The sequence below is a fragment of the Podarcis pityusensis genome (genome assembly GCF_964106645.2).
Source record: "Podarcis pityusensis genome assembly, chromosome: 18".
NCBI classification, from domain to species: domain Eukaryota; kingdom Metazoa; phylum Chordata; class Lepidosauria; order Squamata; family Lacertidae; genus Podarcis; species Podarcis pityusensis.
The window spans coordinates 2,944,784-2,960,043 of record NC_138043.1 but is presented as its reverse complement, the minus strand read 5'-3'; the positions used below and the strand labels follow the sequence as shown (position 1 = coordinate 2,960,043).

Here is a 15,260-nt window from a genome sequence, read left to right as displayed (position 1 = left end):
AAACAGGCTGGCTCACTGTTTTAGGAATGTATCCAGCTAAATTCTGCTCCGAAGACATTGACATGGATGGAGCTGAGTTAGTCCTAGCCATTAGCTTCAGTGGGATTACTCTGAGGAGAAGCTAGCGTTGGTTAGAGCCCTTAGGCCCCATCTGATCCACTCACCTGTAATTTGGGGGGCGGGTGAAGAAGGAAGGAAGGAAGGAAGGAAAGAAAGAAGAGAGAGAGAGGAAGGAAGGAAGGAAGGAAGGAAGGAAGGAAGGAAGGAAGGAAAGAAAGAAAGAAAGAAAGAAAGAGGAAGGAAGGAAGGTAGGAGGAAGGTAGGTAGGTAAGAAAAGGAAAGAAGGAAGGAGAGAAAGAAAAGGAAGGAAGGAAAGAAAGAAAGAAAGAAAGAAAGAAAAAGAAAGATAGATAGATCCGGTAATCAGCGTGTTTTTATATGAGTAGAATGTGTGCTTTTATTTAAAATGCATCTCTGGGTTATTTGTGGGGTGTTACGGCTAAAATCTGGGTGCGGGGTTACTCTGCCACCCAGCTCATCGGACTAAGTCCGTGGGTCCCTGCGGAAGAAAGTGAGCTCAGCCGGACGCAGGAGCAAACTACAGAAGATCCAAGTTTATTGCGCAACAGGTTCAAGGCGAGATTGAACAGCGAGAAAGGGGTGACATGAACTTTTGAAATTTCCCTCCATATCCCAGAATACAGTGCAAAATACATCCCAGTTACATCATGAATACATTAAGAAGAGGTTGGGTTACACAGATTACATCATGAATACATTAGGAAGAGGTTGGGTTACACTGGATTAACATATGGAGGAGGGAGGGGGGAATATGCAGAGAGCTGGAGATATGCGCAGATAAGCACATCCTGAGAAGACAATGGTCCATGTACGCATAGTCTGTCACCTGGCATTGCCCGGAGGAAGGGCTTGGCAGAGCGATTTGACCAGATTAGGGTCTTGACACCTTACTTGAGAGATTATGGAGGACAGGGGAGGGGTGATGGAGTCCTAGAGAAATTGAGCAAATATATTGTAGTGAAGAAGACATGCCCCCCCCCTTCCGTAACAGTCCCCCATTCGGAGATAGATTTGCATTAAAGTTCTGTAAGAACTTGCAAATCTTTTCTCCGCACCCTAAATCTTGGTGAGTGGGAATAGGCTCTAATGGAAAAGGAGGTGGGTTGAGCAGGGCAGCAAAAGAGGGAGCAACACTGACGAATACAATGCAACTTGGTATCTACCGTATAGCTGGATATAGGATATTATATAAAAGAACATCTGTTATATTTTGTTACTAAATTACTTGTGGCATTCTAGCTCTTGGGAGAAGCATTTTCAATAATGGTGTATGCTTTACATTTAGCAGGAAGGTCCACTACTGACTGAAAAAAAATGCAGTCTGCTTTTTAGCCCCACCGTTTTTGTGTTCTCAGGTGCCAAGCTAGCTCTTCTGTGGTCTCACACCGGCATAGTGGTACAGTAACATATCCTGTTGAATCCCCTCAGGGCTTTCATTTAACCATGTCGCCTGGCACTCACCATAGCTGGCACAGGCTTGGGCATATCATGAGAGATACGTCTGCGCCTTGGCCTTTCTATGGTGGTTTTATTTTTTTTCAGGCTCTGGTCTTGCACTCATGGAAAGTTGCTCACTTGCTCTTAAAGGACCAAAAGCTAGTTGCAGCCTGGATACACGTGCCCAATTCCAGCAGAGTCCAATTTGAATTTATCTTGCCCCATGGTTCTCAACTTTTCCAACCAATCTGTTAAAAGAAAACCATTCTTAAAAGGGCACTTTGTCCAAATAAGTCAATTTAACTCTATAAGGGATCATTCCTGCTAAACCAAAGCATATGCACCTTCATGTACCTGGTGTTTTATGGATCCAGAAGCTTGTCCTTGGCAAAACGAGGTTTAACACATTTTAAAATGGATAGGGAAAGTTGGCAGAGTGCCAGGTGGAACAATGAAATGTGGTTATAAATTGAGCTAAACATTGGACTACACAATAGTGTGAGCTATTAGAAAGTATAAAATGCATGAGAATTCTCCATTGGTGTGTAAGCAATAAGACATTAAACATAAAAACAATTACACACAAAAAATTGCCCCCCCCCCTTTGTGGAAATCACACTGTCAGACACATTTCAACATTCTTACATAATAACACATAATACAAAACAAACTAATTAAATATCAGTTGCATATCTTGACACAATTGTGATCTTTTACGTATGTATCTTTTGAATCCTGGAGCACATGGCTTGAGTTTCAAAAGTGAGAAAATGTCCTTGCAATTCAACTCCCCCCCCCTTTGTCAGCCCCACTCCCCCATTAGTCTATATCCTTTGAAAGAGATAGCTGTGGCTACTTTGAAAACTTTGGTGTCTGTTGTTGCAGGTCTTGTGGTGGCGAAGCTTTTCATTGGATCTGTAGTAACACATCTGTAGAAGTGATATCCTGTAAGGGACAGGGTTTTGGGGGCTTGAAAGACAGTTAGAAAAAGTAAGGAGCAAAAGGCAAAAAGGATGTCTTTCAATTTACGTGGGAAGCTGCAAATAATAAAATCTTAGCGGATTAAGCATTTCATTCATTCCAATATTATTATCATCACATTTTCATATAATTACTGTTATTATCTGCCCAGTTTGTTTGCTTTCCTTCACTTAGTTTGGCTGTGGAAGAAACGAAGGGACAAAACCTTTGTTAATTTGAACACAATTGGCAAGTTATTAAACATTTTGCTTATGTGGGTCCGAGTTCACGTATCCTGTTTTAAAGGGAAAATTATTTCATGTGAGAAGCCTGTCAGGAAATGCTGTTCCTAAAATTCCCATTGAGGGGGGAATGCTTTGATATTTACCTGTGAAAAGAATTTGGCATGTTAAGATTTGGAACCTGGAAAGCTCTTGACTTTTGATGGGCTAGTTTTTTTAACCCTTTTGTCTTACGTAGCCCCTGGAGCAAAGACACATTAAGGTTGATTTCCCTCAATGGTTCCAAGTTTTACATAAGGAAATTTGGATAGGTTTCTCGCACACGCTCTCCAAGCTTCCTCTCCCCTTTACAGTTCCCCCCTTCCCCCCCTCTTTTTTTTTTTTTTTTTTTTACTGATCTGGCCTCTGTGCATGTGCAGAGTTCATGTCTCAGCAAACCTTTTATACTATTGAAAATCTTGAATCTTTTGGCTAAATTACCATTTGAATAAGTGAAGGGTAAGGAGTAGATTTAAAAAATAGGGTTTGATTTTAAAACAAAAAGAGAAACTCAGCAATTTAAGTATTCACCAAAGCTAGCAATTTCAGCCCAAGCAAAAGGAGTGCTTCCTTTATGTACAGGAAAGGGCTATCATTATTGGTCATTTTATCTGGTCATTCGCGGAACAATCAACCGCTCTCTTATTTATGAGTAAAAATGGCCAGAGAGTTAGAATTCATAGGAATTTTTTTTTTTTTTTTTTTAACATTCTCAGTCATTTCAGCCTTACCATTTGCAGACAAATTTTACTGCCCTTTATTTACAGGATTGGTCAAGGCTAATTCTACTTGATTATTCATTTGTATGTGCTTAAACTTCGAGTAGACTTTTAAGTCTGATTTTTTGTAAATAATAGACAAAACGATAAACACTGTAATCACTTAAATGCCTGATATCACCAGTTCTGCTTCAAACATCATGGCTTCACCTCACACCTTTTAAAAAACAAAGAGCAAATCTGGGCTGAATTTCAACACATCACCTCACCAGAATTTAAGAATTACCCTCCAATGCTTGCAGACACATGGCCTTCCACACAGCCACAAATTGGGAGAGTTGAAAGGGACCCTGGGGTCATCTAGTCCAACCCTAAAATACAGGGTTCATAGCAAGATTTGTACTACCAGAGAGACACACACATACTTATGTACACAGACACAACTGGGGAAGAGATCACAAGCCATGCGCCTATCACAAGCCATGCGCCTATCATGTACTAAGGAAGAGGAAAATAAAAGTACCCATAATTAAAACAGCCATAGATTTGATTTAAAAGGAATACAAAAGTGAACAATTTTTTCTGAACTTGCAGAGGAATACTAAGCCTAATCTATGCCCCCCCCCTTGCAGTTTCCTTTAAAGGAAGCTTACTCGGGAGTAAATTTACCTGGCACAGAATAAGGAGAAGGGAAAAAAAACAAGACAAAAAAAACCTGAAAGAGACAGAATGAAACAAGGGGGGCATTTTCTAAGAAAAGAGGCCAGGACGTCTTATAGAGACTGATATCAGGAGCCTTACAATAACTCTCACAATAACCAAATCAAAGTTAAAACTGGACTCACATAATTTTCTTAGAAGGAACACCATACTTTCATAGGCATATGCTTAATGAAATACATACACTGCATTTTAGCTTGAGAGCAGTTGGCTCAACTAGGCTTTTGCAGCAGAAACATTAGGTTAACTTCACATTCCAAGATAGACTGGAACACAGGTGTACTCACAAACTCAAAAGTTACAACACAACATCATTTACCATTAGACTTAAAATCACCCTCCTCTCTTGGGGTAATCCTCCTTTCAGAACACAAGTATACAGGATTTTACCACTTGGGAGGAAAACTCTCTTTTGGAGCTCCTCTCAAATAACAAACATTTGCACACTTCATTCTCAATTTTTGTCTTATTTAGGACTGCTAAGGTCCAGCATGGTTTCCTTAGATTTAGAAATTTGAAGCAAGCTTGCAGTTTAAACTATGCACACTTAAGAAAGGCAGTCTGCCAGAGACAGAAGGAACAGACAACACACATAACAGACAACATGTAAACATACATATTCTCATATATGTATTAACAGACAACACACATAACAGACAACATGTAAACATATATATTCTCATCCTTTAGTTGGTTATTGCAAGGAGTTGGGCCACTACCTTTGGCTTCCTTAAGTGAAATTAGTAGGAAGGTCCCACATGGTTTTATGAGCCTCCTTGCCTCTTCAAACACACCACCAGTTAATCAAACTGGCAGGGCTCACAACGCTTGGTTGACTGGGTACCCCTTTATGATTCACGCGTGTCTAGACAGAAAAGGGGGAAAGAAAGGGGTCTGTAAGGATTGGTATGTCTAGGGGTTTGGTATGCTTAGTACAGGGACGTATAGTAAAGAAGAGAAGGGACTTCTAGTTGCCTGGCAACTTCCTTAGTGGGTTTTAGAGAGCTCTAGCTATCCGGTTCCTTGCGTTCCCTTTCCTATTTCCTTATTTCCTATTTCCTTATTTCCTTATTTCCTTATTTCCTATAACCTGGGGTCTCTTTCCACTCTGCCGGTCCTGCCCAATTCCTCATGGGCTATCCCTCCTGGCAACCTCCTACCTATCGTCACATCTCAGGAAAAGGGGCCCTACTGGACGCCCGCGCCATGCGGTGCCAGATCGGGTGATCCCTGGATAGAATTTTGAATCGAAAATCCCCCTTGCTTTCGGAAGCGGGCTTACGATACACGTGGTACGTAGATCCGACCGGTGCGGCTGGGATTGATACAGAAAGCAAGACCACTTCCTGCCCCCTTGCCGGGCGCTAAAGAAGTTCGGAAAAGAACTCCAACCCCTTGCTTTCAACTAGGATGTCCGTTGCGGAGAGTCGGCTGTTTTTCAAGTCGGCTCTCTCCGTCTTACCTTCGGACTCCCAATTGGTGCGGCTGGCTGGGGAGTTTAGAGAAAGGGATAGAGCTCAGAGCCCCCCTTTCGGGCTGAGCGGTGGTCCACGGTCTCTCTCACCACTTGGACCAAGAGACAGGCGAGAAGGAGCGATAGAGAGGAGGGCAGAGAATTCAGTTGCCAGGAGACTTCCACCCCCTTCCCACCAGTGCACTGGATTTTTCCTTTTCCTTATACTCACGCGCCTTCTATGATGATCCCGGGATCGATGAATAAGCCGGCTGGATCCCTCTTTGCTCCCCGGCTGAACTCCTGGGGCTTTCGATTACCGCCCGGAAGATGGCCGGGGGTCCAAAGGATCTTCCCAGGCAAAATGGCCCGGTGCCGGCTGAAGATTTCGGGGCCCCCGGTCAGCAACGCGGGAGAACCGCATCAAGCCCCACGTTGGGCTGCCAACTGTTACGGCTAAAATCTGGGTGCGGGGTTACTCTGCCACCCAGCTCATCGGACTAAGTCCGTGGGTCCCTGCGGAAGAAAGTGAGCTCAGCCGGACGCAGGAGCAAACTACAGAAGATCCAAGTTTATTGCGCAACAGGTTCAAGGCGAGATTGAACAGCGAGAAAGGGGTGACATGAACTTTTGAAATTTCCCTCCATATCCCAGAATACAGTGCAAAATACATCCCAGTTACATCATGAATACATTAAGAAGAGGTTGGGTTACACTGGATTAACATATGGAGGAGGGAGGGGGGAATATGCAGAGAGCTGGAGATATGCGCAGATAAGCACATCCTGAGAAGACAATGGTCCATGTACGCATAGTCTGTCACCTGGCATTGCCCGGAGGAAGGGCTTGGCAGAGCGATTTGACCAGATTAGGGTCTTGACACCTTACTTGAGAGATTATGGAGGACAGGGGAGGGGTGATGGAGTCCTAGAGAAATTGAGCAAATATATTGTAGTGAAGAAGACATGCCCCCCCCCTTCCGTAACAGGGGCATAGCTATTCGTTCATTCCCCCCCCTCCCCAAATATAGTCTGGCCCCCCACAAGGTCTGAGGGACGGTGGACCGGCCCCTGGCTGAAAAAGTTTGCTGACCCCTGGTCTAATCCGTTTGCTGGAAATGGTACGACTGTGATTTCCAGTTTGAGGCCTGTTTATTTGTTTCATAAAACTTACACACCACTTGATTGCAAACAAGGAAAACCTCAAGGAAACAATAAAACCATCAATTTGAAACATCAGCAGCAACAATCAAAGGTTTTCAAAAAAAGTTACAATAACAGACTAAAAACAGAAACTATCACCAGCTTTCTAAACATGCGGGCAGGCTTCTCCGAAAAAAATGTTAACGGGTGCCAAAAAGAACACTGCAAAGGCTGACATCAATAGGTAGGGAGTTCCAAAGGTTTTTTTTTAAATGAGAAGGCACTGACTGTTTATAGAAATGCAGCTATTTTGTTCTTGGCATCTGTCTGTCTCGAGAGACGACGGTTCAAAGTTTTTCCATGAGAGGGTTTCTTAGGTGTTTAAGGGCACAGGATGACAAGTGGGCCTCTGGGCATGTTAAGATCGCCGGTGGCTTTGCAAAGCACACAGTATTTGGGCGGCTGTATAAACGTAACCTAAGATATGCAGATGACACAACCTTGATGGCAGAAAGTGAGGAGGAATTAAAGAGCCTTTTAATGAGGGTGAAAGAGGAGAGCGCAAAATCTGGTCTGAAGCTCAATATCAAAAAAACGAAGATCATGACTGCTGGGCCCATCACCTCCTGGCAAATAGAAGGGGAAGAAATGGAGGCAGTGAGAGATTTTACTTTCTTGGGCTCCATGATCACTGCAGATGGTGACAGCAGTCACAAAATTAAAAGACGCCTGCTTCTTGGGAGTAAAGCAATGACAAACCTAGACAGCATCTTAAAAAGCAGAGATATCACCTTGCCAACAAAGGTCCGTATAGTTCAAGCCATGGTTTTCCCAGTAGTGATGTATGGAAGTGAGAGCTGGACCATAAAGAAGGCTGATCGCCGAAGAATGGATGCTTTTGAATTCTGGTGCTGGAGGAGACTCTGGAGAGTCCCATGGACTGCAAGAAGATCAAACCTCTCCATTCGGAAGGAAATCAGCCCTTAGTGCTCACTGGAAGGGCAGATCCTGAAGCTGAGGCTCCAAGACTTTGGCCACCTCATGAGAAGAGAAGACTCCCTGGAAAAGACCCTGATGCTGGGAAAGATGGAGGGCACAAGGAGAAGGGGATGACGGAGGACAAGATGGTGGGACGGTGTTTTCGAAGCTACCAGCATGAGTTTGACCAAACTGCGGGAGGCAGTGGAAGACAGGAGGGCCTGGCGTGCTCTGGTCCAGGGGGTCACAAAGAGGCGGACACGACTAAACAACAACAACAACATAAACGTAATCGCCTCCCTGCGCACAGAAACCCCAAACTCCTGACTTCTTCCTCCAGCATGGGTAGCTCAGTCGGCAGAGCCTGGGACTCTGAATCTCTGGGTTGTGGGTTCGAGTCGCACATGGCGTGGAAAAAAAAATCCTGCATTGCAGGGGGTCAGGATGGATGCCTCTTGAGGGTCCCATCCTCTACACCTCTATGATTCGAGGAGATGGGTGATGACGGCACCGGGTTTAGGTTTGATGAGGCCCTCAGCTCGTGAAGGTAATGGGGCCCTTTATACATCCAGCTGTCCTTTGTCCACAACAAATTGTCACTGTTTTTTGTGTCGATATGCTGCAGGTATAAGGCAGTATATAAATGCTAAGAAGAAGAAGAACCGCGGGTATAGGGCAGTATATAAATGCAAATTAATAATAATAATAATAATAATAATAATAATAATGTGAACTGCGGGTATAGGGCAGTATGTAACAGCTAATAATAATAATAGGAAGAAGAAGAAGAGGAATCGCGGATATAGGGCGGTATCTCAATGCAATTAATAAAAATTAAATTAAAAATATACTGCGGGTATAGGGCAGTATGTAAATGCAAATAATAATAATAATAATAATAATAACGTGAACTGCGGGTATAGGGAGGTATATACATGCAATTAATAATAATAATAATAATAATAATAATAATAATAATAATAATAATAAAAAATGTGAACTGCTGGTATAGGGCAGTATATAACAGCTAATAATAATAATAATAATAATAGGAAGAAGAAGAAGAAGAGGAGGAGGAATCGCGGGCATAGGGCGGTATCTCAATGCAATTAATAAAAATTAAATTAAAAATAACAATTAAATGTGTGCTGCTTTGAGGGGGGGTGTTAAGAAAATATATATATATAAAGATGCATGTTGAGCCCGGAAACTTCCCACCATACCTCCGCTCTTGACTTTTCATAGCTCTGCGGTCCCAGTAGAGAGAGGGAGGGAGGTGCGCGCATGCGTGCTGCGTCGCTTGGCTCCGTGGGCGGGGCGACGTCTGTGACGCCAGGCCGGAGGTGGGCGTGGCTTAGCGACAGAGCGAGCGAGAGGGAGAAGGAGGAGGAAGAGGCGGCGGCGCCGGAAGTCACCCGCGAGAGCTCGGCTTCCGCTTCCGGTCGGGGTCTTCCTCTCTCTCTTTCCGTTCGGCGAGGCAGGAGGTGAAGCAGGAGGGCCGCGTGGAGGGTGGGTGGCCTCGCCTCGGACGCCTGGGTCCCTTTCGCCCCTTTCATCTCGGGAGGGGGAGGCGGGAGGAGTTTTCGTCCTTTCGTGTATTTAATTCTCATTTACTTAAAAAAAAAAAATTACTTTTTTTTCCTAAAAAATTATCATTTATTTTTAAAAAATATATATATCATTTCCTTTTTTATATAAAAAATTATCATTTGTTTTTAAAAAATATATATATCATTTCCTTTTTTTATATAAAAAAATTATCATTTATTATATATATATATATATATATATATATATATATATAATTTCCTTTTTTGATATAAAAAATTATTTTTTAAAAATATATATATCATTTCCTTTTTTTATATAAAAAAATTATCATTTATTTTTTAAATATATATCATTTCCTTTTTTTATATAAAAAATTATCATTTATTTTTTAAAAATATATATATCATTTACTTTTTTTATGTTAAAAAAATTATCATTTACTTTCCCCCCTCCTAAAATATTATCATTCACTTTTTAAAATATATATATGTATATCATTTACTTTTGAATTCTTGTCTACTCGCAAGTCGGGCAGCCTCTTGTGGATAATCTCATTTCTCTCCCCGCCTCTGAGAGGGCTTTGTATCTGTAGCCGTTTCTGGGTTTTATGTCACGTTCGTAATTGACGCTATGTTTGTAATTGTGCGTTTTATTCTATAGAGAAGGAGAGAGAGAGAGAGAAAATATAACATAAATTACGAATAGGGCATAAAACCCAGTGTATATATATTTATTACCTTGTCAGTTCTGGGTTTCATGTTATATTCATAATTTTTGTTATATTTATATTTCTGCATTTTATATCTATCTATAACATTACCTGTTTCCGGGTTTTATGTTATATTTGTAATTCTGTGTATGTATATATATCTACATATATAACCTTTTCTGTTTCTGGGTTTTATGTTATAGTCATAACTTATGTTACATTTCTAATTTTGCATTTTATTATCTATCATCTATCTATAACCTTGTTGGTCTCTGGGTATATATATATGTGTGTGTGTGTGTGTGTGTGTGTGTGTGTGTAATGAATATGACATAAAACCCCAAAATGGAAAAGGTATGTATGTTTACATATACACACCTTATGTTTCGCCTCTTCTCACGATACGTACGCAATATCGAGAAAAACTCTCGATACAGCTGCTTTTCTGCCTTCTGTTTCGTTTTATTCATGTCTGTAAATTACATCGTATCCTATATTTGTTTTATATCTACCCACCCACCCGTGTGTCTATACACACACACACACACAAAAAAAAAACCCACCCAATTTTTTTGGGGTCACAGATATAACCTAATGTGTTTGCGCTGTGCTTTTTATACATTGTCATCTGAACCTCCCTATGGGTTTGAAGGGCTGGTGGTTAAATCTTATAATGGATTTGGTTTGTCCAGTGGGGGCTTACTCCCAGGTCAGCAAGCAGGGGATCTCAGCCTTTAAAGCAGTTTGATTTTGTTTAGGCCCTCACCCATTGTTGTGTCATTATTTGGCAGGGGGCATAACATGGTTAATGTTCAATGCAGGATTTTAATATATAGGTTCCCATCTTGAGCAGTGAGATTCGTGTGCCTCGCAATTTACCAGGAGGGTTTAAGGAAGCAACTCTGCTTCACTGTGAAGTGGCGATCCTGATATTGATTTGGTTTAACCACTTCAACTCTCTCCCCGCCTTCAGGTGACGCTCAACTGCCAGGATGCAGATTTTTGTGAAGACCCTAACGGGCAAGACTATCACCCTCGAGGTGGAGCCCAGCGACACTATTGAGAACGTCAAGGCGAAAATCCAGGATAAGGAAGGTGAGAGTGGTTGAATCTCTCGGGGGTGCCGGAGCGCCCAAGGGACTGCTGCTTTTTCAGAGCGTTGGGCTTGCAAAGGGGCCTGCAAAAGATTCGGTGAAAAGCAAGATCGTCTCTGCCCATAGGCAGAAAAAACGCGCTACAGGAGGGCAAAGGGGGAGAATTCGAACTCAGGCACCAATTCTTAAAGTTCTTCTTGTCTCATAATAACCAGCTAGTTCAGGGGAGGAGAAGGAGAGCTGATGGAGTGAGGAGAGCTTGGGGGTTTTTTTGGGGGGGGGGCATTTTATAAAGTAAAGGTAGAGGGACCCCTGACCCTTAGGTCCAGTCTTTATAGAGTAGTTCAGATATATTAATATAATTTGTCAGCACGCATAGGTCAGGGCAATCCCAGCTTCTCATACCAAGTGGGGCCACAAAACTACAGTGGTACCTCAGAAGTCAAACGGAATCCGTTCCAGAAGTCTGTTCCACTTACAAAACGTTCGGAAACCAAGGCTCTGCTTCCTGATTGGCTGCAGGGAAACCCCCTGCAGCCAATCAGAAGCTGCGTCTGGCGTTCGGGTTGCAAAGAACGTTCGCAAACTGGAACGCTCACTTCTGGGTTTGTGGAGTTCGGGATCCAAGGTACGACTCTACTGTGACCCAGAAAACCGTGGGCCACAAACTGAATAAATTTCCTTATCATAAAGCGTTCACAATGTACTTAACGTACCAAATAATTAATATATCTATTTAATTGTGTATAATTAAACACACAATTGATTTAATATACTTAGTTGCTAAGCGAATGGAATACACAAACAGAGCTGTGCGATTTTGTTAACCACGCATGACACAGAAAATCATCTTGGTTACGTATTATTATATCATATTATAAAAACATAATTATTATCTCCCTCCCCCCTTGAATGTTGCTGAGGGCTGCTGAAAAGTCCACCCAGATATAGATAGCTAGGTATAGTAAAGTTTAAAAGGAGTGTGTATGTGTGTGTGCAATTAGAACAGCAGGCAAGAATTTTATAAAATGATAAACTAAATTATAAAGTAGGCATGCAGAATGAGGACAGTGGCACATGGGTTAAAATAACAAAGCACTGGTAAAATACTGTTAGCACGCAGGAATATATTCCAGTACTGTGTTGCTTCTTCAGAACCATGAGGACTAGAATCTCGCTTTGTTGATATAGAGGAAGAGCCTGAAACCTCGGGGAGTCTCTGCCAGCCAGTGTAGCCAATCCTGGGCCGCTGGGCCTGACTCTGCTAGGGCTCTCCCACAGGCGGGATTTTCATAACATCTCCTTTTGCAGGTATCCCTCCCGATCAGCAGCGCCTGATCTTCGCGGGGAAGCAGCTGGAAGACGGCCGCACGCTCTCTGACTACAACATCCAGAAAGGTACGCATCTGCGGCGGAGAATACCCCACCCCACCCCGGCCCCCTTCTGCCACACAAGACGGCAGTCTCTTTTTATTATTTTTATTATTTATTTTTTTATTTCCAAAAATGAAAAATTACAAACATCACAGTCAACATCCATATTCATTTTCTAACGTGAACCTATTACATAATTAACTAAATTAAAATATACCTAATTGCGCTAAACTTCTCTTTTCTGTATACAAATACAACACAGTTAGAAATTTTATATTAAAGCTTTTAGATTATAAATAATACTTCAAATTCCCCTATACCCCCTGTTCCCCTTCACCCATGTGAGATCCCATTTTGTTTTTTACTTTTTCCGTCTTGCTGTGTCTCATTTTGCTCCTTTCTGCCTAATTCCTGATGTCCCCCATAACTGGCGACTCTGATTTAGAATTCCTGGAGTCCCTGTGAAGCTGGGTTTCCAGGCTGGCTGCTCCCGGTCTCCCCTCCCCCCCCAAAAAAAACACACACCCTGAAACACCAGTATAGGACCTGCTAATTTTGCTTTTCCCCCTTCCCCTGCTCAGAGTCTACTCTCCACCTGGTTCTTCGTCTCCGCGGGGGGATCATCGAGCCCTCTCTCCGCCAGCTGGCCCAGAAATACAACTGCGACAAGATGATTTGCCGCAAGTAAGTTGTCTGGGTGGGTGGGTCGCTTGCCGGGACGGATCCTTATCCTCTAATCCGGAGCCTCACTGTTTCTGCGCTGTTCCCCTTCCAGGTGTTATGCCCGCTTGCACCCCCGTGCTGTCAACTGCCGCAAGAAAAAGTGCGGCCACACCAATAACCTTCGCCCCAAGAAGAAGGTCAAGTAAACAGAGTGAGAGACACAGAGCACGCCGCGGGGCGTCTCTTCTTCTCCCCCCGCATCCCTCCCAAAACCTGGGGATCGTGCTACTTTGCCGAAACTAACACCTGTTCATTCTGGGCATTTGGTTCTTGCCTGTTAGAATAAAACTTCCATTGCACCGAACAAAGAGTGTGTCTGTCTCTTAAATGGTTTGCTTGGACCAGTTGCTGAGCCCAGATCCTCTGCCGATATGATAATCTTTGTTGTCATTCTCCCATACAGAACAACGAAATTGAAAAATCAACATCAGACATTCCGAAACCAACAAGCCTGCTATCCCAGCCTGATACCCTAAAAACTCTGATACCCTATTTTTAAATACAATATACTCCCATAGAGACTCCTTAAGGTAAAGGGACCCCTGACCATTAGGTCCAGTCGTGGCCGACTCTGGGGTTGCGGCGCTCATCTCGCTTTATTGGCCGAGGGAGCCGGCGTACAGCTTCCGGGTCATGTGGCCAGCAGGACTAAGCCGCTTCTGGCGAACCAGAGCAGCGCACGGAAACGCCGTTTACCTTCCTGCCGGAGCAGTACCTATTTATCTACTTGCAGTTTGAGATGCTTTCGAACTGCTAGGTGGGCAGGAGCAGGGACCAAGCAACGGGAGCTCACCCCGTCGTGGGGATTTGAACCGCCGACCATCTGATGGGGAAGTCCTAGGCTCTGTGGTTTAACCCACAGCGCCACCTGCGTCCCTCAGAGACTACCTTACACTGCGTTTAAAACCAAAATCGCATTTGGATAGGAACTGTTTCTCAGGCGGCTAGTCCTAGTCTTTATAACCCTGCCTTCTTCCAGAAGGCAGAAGCTGAAAGAGATCATTTCCGGGGTGCGCACTATCCTGCGCTATCTCTGCAGCTTTCTTCTGGCACCTGGAAGCGTAGATTTGATCCAAGGTGGGAAGAGTGCGCCCAATTATTCTCTCCGCAGTCTTTACAACCCTGGACAGCATTGTTTTTTGCCTTGATCGTGCAGCTCCCAAACCACACACACAGACCATACGTTAATACACTCTCAAAAGAACAATGGTAAAATGCCATCCTTTGAGAGATTATTTTTCTGGAGGATTCTCGGAAAATATAACCTCTGCTGTGCTCTCTTCATCGGGTCTTTGCTGTTTTCTCTCCAGGTTAGGTCATCTCTCAACTCCATTCCCAGAAATCAAAACCCCGGTGTTTATTCCTGAGAGTTGCAGGCATGTGTGAATGCTGATTTTTAATCGTCTGAACCAGGGATAGGGGGACCTCTGGCCCACCAAGACTGTCGAATTTGGGGGATGTTTGACCCCCCCCAAATTCAGCCACTCGCTGATTTGAGGGCGAAGTTTGATTCTGCGTTGGCTGTGGAAATGGAAGAGACTTTTTGGGTGGGTGTTTGCAGCTGTTTGCGGGCGCAAGCTTGGTATTTTGGATACTCGCTTAGCAAACCGAGCTAGTTTTAAAAAGAGAAAGAAAATACTCTTTCTTACAGGGTTCAGCATGGCATGAAGGCCAAAGTAAGATCCAGATTAGCAGTACACACAAACGCCGGTTCTGTGAAACCGATTTCTCTTACCACTAGGGAATACAAACCTCAAATCAATCGAATCTGCAACTTGTATATCAGAAACGCTCTAGAAACTCAATCTTTGAAACTTGTCCACTAGATCTCACATAAACTGAATAATTCTCCATCTCTCGATTTTTTTCATGAACAGATCAAGCCTTCATCCTTCCTTGCTCTTTAAATATTGCAAGTGTGTTTTGCAAGAAAATAAGAGTGTTTTAGGACAGGTACCCTCAGCCTCGGCCCTCCAGATGTTGTGGGACTACAACTCCCATCATCCCTAGCTAACAGGACCAGTGGTCAGGGATGATG

At 43.3% G+C, this 15,260-nt stretch overlaps 1 protein-coding gene across 2 annotated transcripts; it reads left to right on the top strand.

Annotated features, from left to right (window-relative positions):
• Positions 1-9,131: 9,131 nt before the first annotated feature.
• Positions 9,132-13,530, top strand: UBA52 (ubiquitin A-52 residue ribosomal protein fusion product 1). Of its 2 annotated transcripts, none has more exons than XM_080989304.1 (5): positions 9,132-9,280; positions 11,005-11,126; positions 12,437-12,523; positions 13,081-13,183; positions 13,275-13,530. In XM_080989304.1, exons 2-5 carry the CDS (start codon positions 11,024-11,026, stop codon positions 13,366-13,368), a joined length of 387 nt encoding a protein of 128 aa, XP_080845430.1. In that variant the 5' UTR covers positions 9,132-9,280; positions 11,005-11,023; the 3' UTR covers positions 13,369-13,530. The 2 variants fall into 2 exon arrangements, with proteins under 2 accessions (XP_080845430.1, XP_080845431.1); XM_080989305.1 differs by having other exon boundaries at positions 9,143-9,255.
• The last annotated feature ends 1,730 nt before the right edge of the window (positions 13,531-15,260 follow it).

What these genes read in the sequence shown, in the direction of transcription:
- UBA52 (XM_080989304.1), top strand. Translation starts at nt 11,024, where the DNA reads ATGCAGATTTTTGTGAAGACCCTAACGGGCAAGACTATCACCCTCGAG. An exon ending in GAAAATCCAGGATAAGGAAG is followed by an intron (nt 11,127 to 12,436) that starts GTGAGAGTGGTT and finishes CTCCTTTTGCAG; the next exon opens with GTATCCCTCCCGATCAGCAG. An exon ending in TGACTACAACATCCAGAAAG is followed by an intron (nt 12,524 to 13,080) that starts GTACGCATCTGC and finishes TCCCCTGCTCAG; the next exon opens with AGTCTACTCTCCACCTGGTT.